At 43.4% G+C, this 16675-nt stretch overlaps 1 protein-coding gene across 1 annotated transcript in view; it reads left to right on the top strand.

Moving 5' to 3' along the window:
• Positions 1-16675, top strand: part of ERO1A (endoplasmic reticulum oxidoreductase 1 alpha) — a 115030-nt gene that overhangs the window by 92560 nt on the left and 5795 nt on the right. Inside the window, exons 13-15 of the mRNA XM_033952406.1 lie at positions 11668-11737; positions 12478-12564; positions 12640-12773. Of these exons, the coding sequence (XP_033808297.1) occupies positions 11668-11737; positions 12478-12564; positions 12640-12773 (291 nt within the window). The remainder of the gene's footprint in view (positions 1-11667; positions 11738-12477; positions 12565-12639; positions 12774-16675) is intronic.

Here is a 16675-nt window from a genome sequence, read left to right as displayed (position 1 = left end):
TCCTCGTAAACCATATCATCCTTGGGCCCTTTGATTTTTTATATAACCTGTGTCTTTCTTTTCCCTTTTAAGTATCTAGCTAAGGTAGCTCCCGACTTTTTACTAAACTTAAACAGATGTTGTTTAGCTCTTGATCTTTGATAATCTAGCCGGGCCAACTGTAAGGTAATAAGTTCTACTCGAACTTGCCTTAGTTGTGATCAGATATATTTAGATGGATTTCGCTTGTGTTGGCGTTCTAGATTCAAAAGCTGTTCTGACAGTCAAATGAATTTGTTCCCTTTCTCTTTTTTCTTCCTGGATCCCCATTAATAAGATGACCCCCTTAAGAACGCTTTTAAAGTGTCCCAAACAAAACTATCAGATACTTCTCCATTGTCATTATCATCCCAAATATTTTACCAGGACATCCTTAAGATCATCACAGATAATTTGATCTCCCAAAAGATAATCATTTAATTTCCAAGTATCCTGAAGTTCAAAATAGGAGAGTGATCCGATATCTGTATTGGAGCTATGATGGAATCCTTACATGAACCCCAAGATTGCCTAGAACACCAAAGTTGGTCTACTCGTGTATAAGTCTGTTTTGCATGTGAAAAAAAGTGTAATCTCGACTTGAAGGATGTTGTAAACACCATACATCTATCAACTCAAGATCATTTACCAGACAGATTTCCTAGGACATCAGGCCGCCCAGTGGTATTAATTAATATCTGGTTATATGAATAAGAAACCAAAAAGCATTGAGATAAAGCAGCAGATTTCTGCGTCTCAATGGCCACGAATTTGGACTTGGAGGATGAGATGTACAGCATCAGCATCTATGAGACAAACTTAGTTTTTTTGTTAGATAGAAGTTTTTTGACCCCTGTTAGATTACAAAAAGTAAATAGTTCTAAGTCAAATAGATGCTGGCACTGTCATCTCGATATAGGGACACTGGATCATCTGTTCTTTTTTTTGTCCCTTGATACTTAAATTTTGGCAATCCATTTGGAGTCAAATCAATAGAATACTGGAAGCTCCAGTGGCATTGACATATGATATAGTGCTATTTGGCACATTGAGGGCCAAGAGTCCAATAACTTCATGTAATAATAGATTACTTTTCATCATGACGGGAGTTGCCATACAACTTCTTCTGAAAAATTGGGACAGGTTAAACTATAGTTTTTGGTGGGAATCCTTGTGTCAAACTTATAAATTTGAACGTATGAGAGCAATACAGTTGGGACATTATAAGAAACTAGTGTTTTAGCCCGTTATATTCATTACAGTAACGGGTGCTAAAATAGCCCAACCTATACCCTGACTCTGACTCTGACCCCACCCATGCCCCGCCTCTATCATGCCCGGACTCTGCCTCCCACTGATCCCAGTCTCACCTTTCACCATTTCCTTTGTACCCTTTTGGCCCTCCTGACAGGGTCTTTACTTACCCGAGGCAGCAGCAGCAGTCCTGACGTACCAACCTTTCCTCCCTCAGTGCCCCAAAGCAGCAGTGGTCCTACCATTTCCATCTCTCCCTTTCCCCCTTTCACACCCTCTACCATCTCTCTCTGACCCTGTTTCACCTCTTTTGCCATCTTTCCCTTTCCTGACCCCCTCTATCCTTCCCCAAGACCATCTCTCTCTCCTCCCCCCCCTCCACACTCCCTGAAGTCTATCTCTCCCTATCCCCTACCATCTCTCCTGGTCCCCCTAGTAGCCCCTCTGTTCTTCTCATCCATCTGTCTCTGTCTCTCTCTTCTCACCTCCTGCCTCTGCGGAGCTTTCGCAGCTCCTCCTCGTCCTTCTCCAGCCAGGCTTCAGCCATCTGCCACTGCGACCTGTAGCCGCCGACAGCCGTCACAGCCGACATCCGCCTCAGGGGATTCTCGTGCATGCGCACTTCTACCTGCGGTGCCCTACAGCGCACGAAAAACGGGAGCACGCAAGGCTTTATTATATTAGATTCAAGGAGATTTGGGACCCATTGACAAATTTTGTAAAGTTGATTATTGGTTTTAGCCCTTTGATTATACACGTCCAGGAGGGGTGGGGGGGAGGGGGATATACCTTTACTTTATTATTTGATTGTAATTGTTGTTATCCCAGGACAAGCAGGCAGCTATTCTTGACTGATGGGTGACGGCACCGACGGAGCCCCGGTACGGACAATTTTAGAGTGATTGCACTCTAAGAACTTTTTAGAAAGTTCTAGCTCGGCCGCACCGCGCACGCGCGAGTGCCTTCCCGCCCGACAGAGGCGCGCGGTCCCTCAGTTTCTTAGTTTCCGCGGAGCTAAGAAGACGCGTTTTCAACGGCTGTTGAAAATTTTTTCATACTTGCCTTCCCGCTCGCGTAAACGTTTGGCTAATTTGCCTTTTTTCTTTCTTTTATTTTGTTTAAAAAAAAAAAAAAAAAATTCTTTCAATTTTTTCTTCAATTTCGGTTTTCCCCGGCGGGGCCTTCTGCCACCATCGAAGCCTCGGCCTTCGATTTGGCGGAAGCCGTTTTTCCTTTCATGCCCCCTCAACCGGGTTTTAAAAAGTGCCAGCGGTGTGCTCGGCCTATATCTCTCACGGACCCACACAACTGGTGTTTACAGTGTTTGGGTCCTGAGCATCAGGCCTCCTCTTGCACCCGCTGTGCTACTTTGAAAAAACGAACTTTAAAAAATCGCTTAATTCAACAGCGATTGTTGTTCGGTGCCGAGATGTCCGACCCCGTTCCTTCGACTCCGGCTTCGGCACCGATTCAGTCGGCACCCTCGTCTTCGATGCCGCGTGATTCCACACCGGCATCCCAACAGTCAGGTAAGCCGGCTAAGAAGCCTTCCCCGCTGGAACGTCTTCCGGCCTCGAGTGCAGTGAGCCCAATCCTGCCGCCGGTTCGACGCCAGCGGAAGCGCTCCGCCCCTATAGAGGTGAGTCCCTCGACATCGGGCTCCTCATCTCCGGGGCGTCGAGCGGCACCGCAGGTACCGCAGAAGAAAAAAGCGGTACCGGTGCCATCCCTCGATGACCGCATTACGGCCATCCTTCAGGTGCAGCTGAAGGAACAATTAGAACGACTCCTTCCTGCTATCATGACACCGAACCTTCCGGTGCCAGTTCGCACCGAGCCATCGGTACCGGTTGTTGAACAACCTGTATCGGTACCGATTGTGGAACCCGTTTTAACCGCTTCCACTGTTTCGGTACCGCTTCACCTAACCTCATCGGTATCGATGCCAGTCCTTGCACCGGAGCCGAGAGCTCACCATCAATCGGTGCAGACTTCGGCACCGGTGCGTCCGATAACTTCTCCGGACACGGTATCGATGAGGTCGGGTAAGTCGATACGCAAAACCCGACACATGCAAACGTCGACACCTGAGTCTCGGGACCATTCTTCCCATGTAAGGGACCCTGATCTGTGGGGAGACTCAGAGGAACCCTTTCTTTCTGAAGGAGAATGTTCCTCAGAGGAGGAGGATTCGGCTGTCCCTGACCCATCCTCCAAACAGGCCACTTCCTCTTTCTCTAGTTTTTTGAAAGAGATGTGTGAGTCCTTGTCCATTCCTTTGGAGGCTGAATCCAAAAAGTCTAAAGCTTTTTTGGATGCCCTTGATTTTGATCAGCCTCCAAAGGAATTTTTGAAACTTCCCCTTCATGACATCCTAAGGGAAACTTTCTATAAGAATTTAGAGACTCCTTTAACTGTCCCAGGGGCCCCACGTAAACTGGATTCTCTATATAAGGTAATTCCCATTCCTGGGTTCGACAAACCTCAACTACCACATGAATCCTTATTTGTCGAATCCACCCTTAAAAAGACTTCAGGAGCCAGTGTATATGCATCTGTCCCTCCTGGCAGAGAAGGAAGGGCCATGGATAAATTTGGTAAGAGGCTCTACCAAAATGCTATGTTAGCTAATAGGGCTAGTAATTATGCTTTTCATTTTTCTTTTTATTTAAAGCATCTCCTTACCACCATGGCTTCTTTCGAGAAATATCTTCCTTCACGAAAGCATTCCGCTTTTCACACATGCTTGTCGTCTCTTCTCCAATTGCGTAAGTTTATGGTGAGATCCATATATGACACTTTTGAACTTACATCCAGAGCGACAGCAATGTCAGTAGCTATGCGTCGTTTGGCCTGGCTTCGGGTATCCGAGCTTGATGTTAACCATCAAGATCGGTTAGCCAATGCCCCATGTCTAGGGGATGAGCTCTTTGGGGATTCCATGGACTCAACCACACAAAAGCTCTCTGCTCATGAGACGCGCTGGGATACCCTGCTCAAAAATAAAAAGAAGCCTCCTCCGCCAAGACCATACAGGCAGCAATCGGCCTATCAACGCCGTTTCACAGCCCGTCCATTGCCTACCACTGCTCAACAACCTAGGCGTCAGAGACAACAGCAACGTCAGCCTCCCAGACAACAGCAACAGCAACAAGCTGTAAAACAACCTCCTCAGCAAAAGTCACAGCCCTTTTGACTTCATTCTCCGCAGTATAGCCAGTATCCCTATTCCTGCTCTCCTGCCTCAACCAATAGGAGGTCGACTTTCTCTGTTCCTCAGCCGGTGGGAAGTAATCACTTCGGACCAATGGGTCCTCAACATCATCCGCCACGGCTACTCTCTCAACTTTCAGACTCTCCCACCTCAAAGCCTGCCAAAAGAGTCTGCTTTGAACAGTCCTCAATCAGCCCTCCTTATTCAGGAGGTCCAATCCCTCCTCCTTCTGAACGCTATAGAGGATGTTCCTCTAGATCAAAAGGGGCAGGGATTCTACTCCCGCTACTTTCTAGTTCCCAAAAAGACAGGAGATCTCAGACCCATCCTGGATCTTCGCGATCTCAACATTCATCTGGTAAAAGAAAAATTCAAGATGCTTTCTTTAGCCATCCTTTATCCCCTTCTAAATCAAAACGACTGGCTATGCTCCCTCGATCTCAAAGAGGCTTACACTCACATACCGATCAATGTAACCTCAAGACCATATCTCCGATTCATGATCAATCATTGTCATTACCAGTACAAGGTGCTGCCCTTCGGTCTTGCCTCATCTCCAAGGGTATTCACCAAATGTCTCATTGTGGTGGCGGCTTTTCTACGCTCTCACCACCTGCATGTATTTCCTTACCTGGACGATTGGTTGATCAAAGACACTTCTGCCCAAGCGGTCCTTCTGGCCACCAACCAAACCATCCAGTTTCTACAACTTCTGGGATTCGAGATCAATCTACCCAAATCCCATATCATTCCCACTCAGAGACTTCAATTCATTGGAGCGATCCTGGATACACTCCTCATGAGAGCTTTCCTGCCATCCAATCGTCTTCAGACCCTTCAGTCTCTATGTCACCAGGTACTTCCTCTGCCGTCCATCTCAGCAAGGCAAATGATGGTGCTCTTGGGACACATGGCATCCACAGTTCATGTCACACCTCATGCCCGTCTTCACCTGCGCACTCCTCAATGGACCCTTGCGACTCAGTGGTCCCAAGTGTCGGACCCTTGCTCACGACACATATCTGTGACATCATCTCTTCGTCAGTCTCTGCAATGGTGGTTGGTATCCTCAAATCTATCCAGAGGTCTTCTGTTCCATCAGCCTCCTCATCAACTAGTCATCACCACCGACGCCTCCCTGTATGCATGGGGAGCTCACTTGAACGAGTTCCAGACTCAAGGTCTTTGGTCAGCCCAGGAGAGGAAACATCAAATCAATTTCCTGGAACTCAGAGCGATGTTTTACGCCCTCAAGGCCTTCCAACACCTTCTCTTTCCTCAGGTCCTTCTGTTGTGCACAGACAATCAGGTTGCGATGTACTACATCAACAAACAGGGTGGGACAGGCTCTCGCCTTTTATGCCAGGAAGCCCAGAAGATCTGGACTTGGGCCATAGATCATCATCTCTTCCTGAAAGCTATATACATTCAAGGGAAACAGAATTCCTTAGCAGACAAACTAAGCAGAATTCTCCAACCTCACGAGTGGACACTCGATCCCGTAACTCTGCACTCTATCTTCACTCAATGGGGCACTCCTCAGATAGACCTCTTTGCAGCTCCTCACAATCATCAGCTGCCCCTATTCTGCTCCAGACTTTACTCTCCACACCGTCTAACAGCAGATGCTTTTCTCCTCGACTGGTCGAATCTGTTCCTGTACGCCTTCCCTCCTCTGCCTCTCATGTTGAGAACCTTGTTCAAGCTCAAGAGGGAACGAGCCACCATGATTCTGATTGCTCCGAGGTGGCCCAGGCAACATTGGTTCTCCCTTCTACTTCAACTCAGTTCCAGGGAACCTTTTCTTCTTCCTCTGTTTCCTTCGCTGCTTACGCAACAGCAGGGAACCCTTCTGCATCCCAACCTCCAGTCTCTACACCTGATGGCTTGGTATCTCTCGGGCTGAACTCGACTGATACTCTTTTATCTCAGCCCGTTCGTTCCATTCTGGATGCCTCCAGGAAACCAGCCACTCTACAATGTTACCATCAAAAGTGGACGAGGTTTTCTTCCTGGTGTCTTCTTCATCATCTTGATCCCACTTCCCTAGCGGTGGAGACGTTGTTGGATTATCTTCTTTCTTTGTCTGATTCTGGCCTGAAGTCCTCTTCCATCAGGGTCCACCTCAGTGCCATTGCAGCTTTTCATGAGCCAGTCCATGGAAAACTTCTTTCAGCTCATCCCCTGGTATCCAGGTTCATGCGTGGGCTTTTCAATGTGAAACCACCTCTTATAGCCCCTCCGGTTATCTGGGATCTCAATGTGGTTCTTTCAGCTTTAATGAAGCCTCCATTTGAACCTTTAGCTACTTCTCCTTTCAAATTTCTCACTTGGAAGGTACTTTTCCTTATTGCTCTTACCTCTGCCAGGAGAGTCAGTGAGCTTCATGCACTGGTTGCAGATCCACCTTTTACGGTCTTTCATCATGACAAGGTGGTTCTGCGTACACATCCAAAGTTTCTCCCCAAGGTTGTCTCGGAATTTCATCTCAACCAATCCATTGTCCTACCGGTTTTTTTTTCCAAAACCTCATTCTCATTCTGGGGAACAAGCTCTGCATACTTTGGATTGTAAAAGGGCTCTTGCTTACTATCTGCAGCGTACGAAACCCCACAGATCAGTTCCCCAACTTTTTCTGTCCTTTGATCCGAACAAATTGGGACGTCCTGTTTCTAAACGCACGTTGTCTAATTGGCTAGCAGCGTGCATTTCTTTCTGTTATGCTCAGACCGGACTGACACTGGAAGGTTCTGTCACGGCCCATCGAGTCAGAGCAATGGCAGCATCTGTAGCTTTCCTCCGTTCCACTCCTATTGAGGAAATCTGCAAAGCTGCTACTTGGTCCTCAGTTCACACTTTTACATCTCATTATTGTCTGGATGCATTCTCCAGAAGGGATGGTCACTTCGGCCAATCTGTATTACAAAATTTGTTTTCTTAATGGCCAACCTTCCCTCCATCCCTCTTTTTGTTAGCTTAGAGGTCACCCATCAGTCAAGAATAGCTGCCTGCTTGTCCTGGGATAAAGCACAGTTACTTACCGTAACAGGTGTTATCCAGGGACAGCAGGCAGATATTCTTGCGTCCCACCCACCTCCCCGGGTTGGCTTCTTAGCTGGCTTATACTAACTGAGGGACCGCGCACCTCTGTCGGGCGGGAAGGCACTCGCGCGTGCGCGGTGCGGCCGAGCTAGAACTTTCTAAAAAGTTCTTAGAGTGCAATCACTCTAAAATTGTCCGTACCGGGGCTCCGTCGGTGCCGTCACCCATCAGTCAAGAATATCTGCCTGCTGTCCCTGGATAACACCTGTTACGGTAAGTAACTGTGCTGTCTTGATCATTTGTATTATTTTTGATTGTCTTTATGCTATATGAAAGGGTAGGTGGGAAGGGATATGTTTTTATTATTTCATTATATCATTTAGAACATAAGAAATGCCTCTGCTGGGTCAGACCAGAGGTCCATCATGCCCAGCAGTCCGCTCATGTAGGGGCCCACCAGATCCAGGACCTGTATAGTAACTCTCTATCTATACCCTTTTATCCCCTTTTCCTTCAGAAAATTTTCCAAACCCTTCTTGAACTCCAATACCGTTCCTTGTCCTATCATGCCCTCTGGAAGCGCATTCCAGGTGTCCACCACCCGTTGGGTGAAGAGGAACTTCCTAGCATTGGTTCTGAATCTGTCCCCTCTTAATTTTTCCGAATGGCCTCTCGTTCTTTTAGTTTTCAAAAGTTTGAAGAATCTGTCCCTCTCCAATTTCTCTATGCCCTTCAAGATCTTGTAAGTCTCTATCATGTCCACTTCTCCAGGGAAAAGAGCCCCAGTTTCTCCAATCTTTTGGCGTATGAAAGGTTTTCCATACCTTTTATCAAACGTGTCGCTCTCTTTGGAACCCTCTCGAGTATCGCCATATCCTTCTTTAGGTATGGCGACCAATATTGGACGCAGTACTCCAGATGTGGGCGCACCATCGCCCGATACGATGGCAGGATAACTTCTTTTGTTCTGGTTGTAATACCGTTCTTGATTATACCTAGCATTCTATTTGCTTTCTTAGCGGCCGCTACACACTGCACTGAAGGCTTCATTGTCTTGTCGACTATTACCCCCAAGTCCCTTTCTTGGGTACTGTCACTCAATAACAGCCCTCCCATGGTGTAGCTGTATCTCGGGTTTCTGTTTCCTATGTGCAAGACTTTACATTTCTCTACATTGAACTTCATCTGCCATCTCATCACCCACTCCCCTAGTTTGTTCAGGTCCCTTTGTAAACCTTCGCAGTCCTATATAGTCCTAGCCCCTCTAAATAGTTTGGTGTCATCTGCGAATTTTATTACTTCGCATTTCGTCCCTGTTTCTAGATCATTTATGAATACATTGAATTGCAGTGGTCCAAGCACCGACCCCTGTGGAACACCACTCATGACCCTCCTCCAGTGCTGTCTATTTGTACATTGCTTGATGTTGGCTTTTAAAATGAATAAAGATATATTTTTTAAAAAAAGATCATTTACCAATTTCATTAGTGCTTTCCTATGTGCTTGAGTATATTCTCCTCTCCCTTTGGAATGATCCATAGTGGGGTCTGGGATCACCTTCAAGGAATATTGTGCCTTTCACAAATGCACTTAATGGCTCCTAAAGAGATTTAAAAAATGAGCCCTGGTTAACATTCGGTGCATAGATGTTAATTATTGTAACCTGGTGATTTTTTTTTTTTTTTAGTTTTCTTTATCGCTAGACACCGTCCATGTTGGTTTTTAAAAACATCTGGAATAAAAGGGCAGGATGTATGCATAAGAATAGCAATGTCCTTTATCTTCCGGGCCATGAAGCCCCAAAACTAAATAGTATCTAGATTGAAGCATATAAGATTTTCTACATTTCAAATGGGTTTCTTGTAATAGAGCAAAATCCCATTGTAAACGTTTTAACTCATTGAAAATAATACTTCAATTGCCTTTATCATTTAGCCCATTAACGTTCCATGATCCCAATGAAATTACAGGTGTTGCTACTAATCGACTTTTACTAGAAAGAACTTGAGCCATTTCCTGACCTTCCCCCCTCTTCCCCCACTGGCTGACCTTGTCCCCTTTCGGCCAGCTAAAACCGTTGAAGGAAAATGTACCCTATCAGGAGAACAGACAAACACACACATATGCCTTATATGTGCATGGCACATATACTCACTCCCCTCAATCATCCATCCTACCTACCCCCTCCCTTCTCTCCAAACCTTTCTTACTCAACCTATACCCCTCTTAAACCTCCCCAACAAAAAAAAGAAAAAGCTAAACTATAAATTATTAAATCACTTTCACTCAATTTTTCACATCTTTCGTAACATTAAATCTTAACTTCATTATTATATGTCAAACCATATCAAAAAAATTATTTTAAATTGTTATTATGAACTTATGAGTTTGAGTTCTTATCTAAGGGTAGATCTTTACAGCCTAGATCTTCTAAGGCCTTCCATGCTTCAGTGCAAGATTGTGCTTGTTTCATATGACCTGCCACTGTGACAGAAATTCCAAATGGAAAAAGACATCTATACCGCTTTTTTGTAGATAATGAGTAACATCAGACAGTTCATTCCTTTTCAACAGTGTAGTTCTTGCCAAGTCTTGTAAAGTAGAAATTTTGCAATTTTCCCAGTTAAAGATCTTTAAAGTACGAGCCTTTTGCAGAACCTTTTGTTTTGTTTGATAGTCTGAAAAACAAGCAATTATATCTCTGAGAGGAGTCTTTTCTAGGCTCCAAAGACTGATGTATTTTGAGTTTGTTGTCACCTTCGGCTTGTCGTCCCTCTGTTTGAAGTAATGCAACACAAATCTGCATCACAACATCAACAAATCTGCATTCACAATCCTTATATTGTTCCAGCTCTGGGATGCCTTTAAACCGTAAATTATGTCATCTGGATCTATTTTTCAGGTCTTCTATGGCATCTAAAGTTGTTCTACAGTCCTTTAAAGTTTGCTGTTCTGTTGACCGCAGGGCCTGACATTGTTTATCCATCTCATGAACTCTGGAATCAACCGCCTCAAACGCATCTTCTCGGGTCTCTATGAAAGTCTGAAAGAGCGGTTTGTACATCTGATTGTACTCTTTGCATGTCCGCCTTTAAATCTTTGAACCAACGTGAAAGATCTTTCTTTGTAATTCCATCCTCAACTTCTCGATTTACTGTTTTCAGGTTCCACCTCTGAATCTGATGTTTTTTGTGACATTTTGTCTTCTTTTTTCCTTGGCTTCTTCGCCTGTTTTCAGGGGTTTCCTTCCACTATGGTCGAATATTTAAATCTTTCAAGTCACTTACACATCTCCATAGATTGTGAGAAGTATTAGCTTACTTTTAGCACACACAAAATAAGGAGACGAGAGCATTAACCTTGTAGCAGAGCTCTCCTGTGGAGCTCACTGCTCAACCGTCCATTCTCCTACGATGACGTCACTTCCATCCTGGCCCTCCACATCTTATGCATGCAGAGGCAACAGATTTCCTTCATTTAGCCACCCCGAAGGCACAATTTAGGAACATAGTCTATAATAAAACTTAAGTGCTTAGTTTCCATTAACGAATACTAGCATAACCTAGTATCAGCATGCCGGCCATAAAGTTGGGGTAAGTGCAAGTGCTTAAATGAGACAGGGTCACTTGTATCCTACTCGTATAACTGCAGGATACTGTAAGTGGAAGCACCACTAGTGTTCAGCACACATGTACAACCCTTTGTAAAGGCACATGATGCAAGAGAGGTGCTTATTTGCCTAATAGGTAGGATATTGGCATGTATGTGCACATACTTTATGCATGCATACTCTATGTGCTTGTATTCTAAATATTTATGTGCGTAAGGCATGCATAAATGTTAGCACCTAATTTCTATAATTACTGTGATTTGAGTACATATTCTGGTGTGCCTCTAGGACAGGATTGAGAGCCACTGCACTAGTCTGATGAGTATAAGCAAAGGAAGACTGTAGCAGTTCAAGAACTGCCTTTTAGTTACATAAGGATCGCTGCAGAGATCCAACAGTGCATAGGGGACGAAGGGAGGAGAGAAGCGTGCCAGACTCTAATATAGAAGTGATATCTAAATTTGTGTGCCATGCACATAAGGCATATGTAAAATTTCAGCTTTGAAAAATTTTTTTCACTTCTCTTTAGATCTTTTCCGTTACATTTTGATGAAAATTCCCTTTTTGCTGGAAATAAAAAAGATGCAGATAAACTAAAGGTAATTACGTTTAAATACTGCTTTCTGTGGCACATAAAGACCCAATACTTTTAATTGCATTTTAGAAGAGAGATGCTATGATCTTCACATATCTTCAAAAATAATGAAGCATCAACATTTTTTTTTCTGTCAGTTTGCCATATAAGGGAATTTCTCCTTTATAGGGCAGACTGGCCCTGCCCAGTGCATTCCCCCCCCCCCCACACACACACACACTTTTACTAAGCTGTAGTAGAGATTTCTACCATGGTCTGGAGCACTAAAAGCACCGACGCTAATAGAATTCCTATGAGCGTCGGAGCATATAGCGCTCCAAGCCACGGTAGAAACCTCTACCGTGGCTTTGTAAAAGGGGAGGGGGCTAGTTTTTAAAAATTAAAAATCACACATCTAATCTAATACATATTTGGATAATCCAAAATATTCCTAAAAATGTATCTCGGTAAAAAGAATTAAGCCTAACACGTATAATAAAGTTTAGACAACTTGCTATTTTGCTAAGCTTCTTCTAGCTGCTGGAAGCATATTATATTTCTGTTCCCACAGGAAATGTTTTCTTTTCTTAATAGAAAAGGGAACTTGTTTTTGTTATTATATAGTAACTCAGTTATTTGTGACAAGTCACCAGGTTGGATAATATCAGTAGTTAAGACAGGAGACCTCAAGGGAACAAAATGTAGATGAAAACAAGTCATTCTATAGCAGTGAAACAAATTTAAGGTTTCTTCCCTCTTCCCTAGGAGGAATTTAGGCTTCATTTTAGGAATATTTCAAGAATAATGGATTGTGTTGGCTGTTTCAAATGTCGTCTTTGGGGAAAACTGCAGGTTAGTACACTTTGTTTGTATCTGGACTGTGAGTGCCCCTGGGATTGTTATTGAGGTTATGTTTATATTTTACAGACTCAAGGCCTGGGTACAGCTCTGAAGATCCTGTTCTCTGAGAAACAGATAGAAAGCTTGCCAGAAAGAGGCCCAACTTATGGATTTCAGCTTACGCGGCAAGAAATTGTTGCATTTTTCAATGCCTTTGGAAGGTTTGTTTACTGGTGTTTTGCCATTTTCATAATTACTAAGTATTTATCATGTCCCTATTTTTCTCCAATTAAACTAGGGATGAAATTTGCTGGTAGCTATAACTATTGATTCTACCTAGAGTTTTATTTATTTATTTTTTTAACAGTTCCGGTTTTGTTTTGTTTTTAATTTCAACGAATGCTAACAACACTGTCATCTTGTCTTGGACAGTATATAACTGAATGTGGGGATATACATTTATCCACTGTAACTCCAAGGGGTGTTTTTTTGGTTTTTTTTCTGTAACTTATAACTGGCCACGACACATTATGGATCACCGTCATAAAAGCAACAGAGAAGCTCGGAATTCGAGTAGCAGTATTTTCAGGATATAATGTTTATGATGGGCTTTAAGCTAATTGGTGTACAAAAACAAAGCATGTAAACGCTCTTCGTGGGTCTCTACCTCCTAAATTTGGCAATATCACAACATATCTATTTTTTATAAAGATAGTAACCATAGTACAGAAACTACAAGCTGACCTTTTACAAAGGCTTTATGACCAGACAATATTAGTTGGTTGCTGTTTCTGAAATGCAAGCAACCTGTCAAAGGCTGGTGCTAAATTATGAAGCTAGAATTTCATAGTATCCTAGGTTACATAGTTTCATAAAAAGAGGAACTTGCCAAACTTTTTTTTTTTAAACTGATCATAGTAGTAGATCATGGGTGCTGGTCTATGAAAATCTTCAGCAGCGTAAGCATGTCCAAGGGAGAAAGGAGATGCAACATGACTTTAAAAAGCTAGAAGAATGACCTAGGGTTTGGTAGCTGTGCTGGAATCTGGTGGTGCTTTGACTGGTCTTTTTCTAACTAGCCAGCTGTGTTTTCAGAAGATCTCTAATATAAGCAAGCTATATATATATATTTTTTTAGAGCAGGGCTTTCCAGACTGTGGGTTGCCACCGCTTTTGGTGTTGTACGTAGTTAGGGGTATGAATTTTTTGTAGTTGTAATATAGGGAAGGGAGGAGATCCTCAGTGATTTCTAGGTTACCAATCAAGTATGATAAAATAGTTAGGAAAACATTCTTAAGTGCACAAAGAGGTAGCACTAGTAATAAGAAAGCAATAAAGACCTCACCTTGAATATTATATGTTAGTTTTGGAGAAATATCCAAGAAGACATTAATAAAGTGATTGTTCAAAGGAGAATCTCCACCATGGTGCTCAGCCTGCACTTCAGAGAGAAACTGAAGGGGATAATAAATTTTCTGTAGAAGAAAAAAAAAATGAAAAGTGAAATATAGGACAAACATTCTGATAATTTTAGTGAGGTGTCATGTTTCATGGAATGACGAGGAGATAACTGTCTGAAGATGAAGGAAGGAAAGCTCAAATTAGAAATCTATTTCAGATGTCAATTACCCTGTCACTACGAAACAGGATCAGAATTCAAGTATGCAGGGGACAAATCCAAAGTGAGTAAAGATTAAGACTGACCAATTTCAGGTTGAAGTGATAGGAATCTAAAATGGGCTGTTATTGCCCCCTCTTCACTATCGCACAACTTGCCACCACTACCAGATTCAATGGCCCTGATGAGGCTCAGATAAGCAATGCTGGTTGCTGGTAATATGTCCTCACAATGACTACTGCTTGTCTTTTGTTTGAAGATATAAATTGCTTTTATCTAAACCCTTTTCCACTTCCAATTCCAGACATCATTCCTTTCATCTCGCTACCCCGTATGCCTAGAATCAACTACCTGAGTCTATCTGCCATGCCCCTTCTCTTCCCAGGTTCAAAAGTAGGCTGAAAATCCACCTTTTCAAGATTGCCCTCAACTCATAACTCTATTGCCCTCTGCTCATCACCTTAGCCAGCAGTTTAACCATCCCTTCTAACTTCTACCCTGGTACTCTGTCTTGATTTTTTTTTTAGATAATCCCTGCTTGAATAAGCTTACATTCTCCTTTGTGACTCTGTATAGTGCTGCATACATCTGGTAGCACTCTGAAAATAATTAGTAGTAATAATGAAGATGCTAGCCTACTGTTTAGGCTGCTTCCTTCCTCTAGGAGCTGCCTGGTACAGTCCTTGCTGTATGGACTGATATGAGGTCTGATCAAAAAGTTCCAGGACAGTTTGAATTGTGTGCTAACAGGAAGTTCTTTTGAGACAAGCTAGGCGGTGTTTAGCTTGAAACCTCACAAGTAACCTCCTTTAAGTGCGACTCAATGAGCAGCGCTAGTGTGAACTTCTGTTTTAAATTAGGTAAGACTACTGCAGAAACTTATGAAATTGGCTGCCTTTGGAGGCAAGAGGAGTATTCAAATTTTCCTGTATCTGCTTTAAGCTGATATTGGGATTGTCTCCAGCTTACCTTTTTCTTTGTGTTGCAAGGACCATCAAGAGAAACTAAAAACTTCTACTTGTTTGCTTATCCAAAAATTAATGGGTGTAGATATAAGACCTTCTTAGATAGGACCCTAGCATTTCAAGCTGGTAGGCAACAATCTTGGTTAGGTAAATGTATTCAGCAAGCTATGTTATCCTATTGCAGTTTTTGGAAATTAAGACCACTTTGTTTGATAAGTTTATTACTTAGTGAGTTTTATTATTGAAATTCTATTTTACAAATACAGTGGAACCTTGGTTTACGAGCATAATTTGTTCCAGAAGCATGCTCGTAAAACAATTTACTCGTATATCAAAGCGAGTTTCACCATAGGAAATAAGGGAAACTTGCTTGATTTGTTCCACCTCCCCTCCTCCCCCCGGCCACCGGTGCTGTTCCACCTCACCACATCCCAAAAGACCCCCCCACCCCCAAGGCCACTGGTGCGCTTCCACATCCTCCCCTCCCCCCCCCCATGTGAACCGGTATCCCCCGCCCAAAATGAATGTTTACTCCCAATGTGGCACCGGCATGCAGCACTAACCCACAGGAGGTGCCGGTGCCCGAAGGTCATGCTTCTCCCCCGACTGGGCCTTGAGCATCTACACATGCTCAAGGCCTTCTGGCTCTCGTTCTCTCCGAGAATCTCGGAGAGAGGTGGAGCCAGTGCCACATTGGTGGTAAGCATTCAGTTTGGGCGGGCGGGGTTGCTGGTTCGTGAGTGCAGGCGATGCTGGTTTGCAGGGGGGCAGCATTTGCGGGAGGGCGGGGGGGTGATGCCGGTTCGCAGCGGGAGGACTTGCAAATCGATTCAATGCTCGGTTTGCGAGTCACGATTTGTGAGAATGTTTTGCTTGTCTTGCAAAACACTCGCAAACCGTGGCACTTGTAAACCGAGGTTTGACTGTATTTGTACTTTTTACTGTATTGTATTTCGCTGATTGTCCAGCTCTTTTTAGTGTAAACCGCCTAGAACTTTTGGTTATGGTAGTATAAAAGAAAAAAAAGAATAAAGTTATTATTATTATAGGGAACATGCAAGTTGTGGAAGGTGTTTTGAATGGTATTCATGCTTCAAAAGTGGTCATGAATCAGTGGAAGACAATTTGCGACCTGGAAGACCATCAATGTTAACTAATGATGAAAATGTTGATCAAGTGAGGAGTCTTGTGTGCACAAATCGGTGATTAACAGAGAATTGGCAGAGGAATGCAACATCTCCATTGGTTCATGCTACAGTATTCTAACAGAGAAGTTTGGGATGTCTTGCGTTGCAGCAAAGTTTGTTCCACGGTTGATGACCAATGACCAGAAGAACAACTGCGTCATGATCTGTCAGAACCTTCTTGAGCTGGCAAATGAAGACTAAACTTTTTTTGATAAAGTGGTAACTGGTGATGAGATGTGGATACCAAAGCTTAATTGTCTCAATGGAGAACCAAAACATCGCCAAGACTGAAAAAGGCTTTGCAAGTTCAGTCGAACGTCAAAGTGATAAGTTAGTTTGGTTTTTTTTACAGT

Source organism: Geotrypetes seraphini, chromosome 7 (genome assembly GCF_902459505.1).
Source record: "Geotrypetes seraphini chromosome 7, aGeoSer1.1, whole genome shotgun sequence".
Taxonomy (NCBI): Eukaryota; Metazoa; Chordata; class Amphibia; order Gymnophiona; family Dermophiidae; genus Geotrypetes; species Geotrypetes seraphini.
Note: the sequence above shows the minus strand (reverse complement) of the source record. Positions and strands in the feature narration are given on the sequence as shown.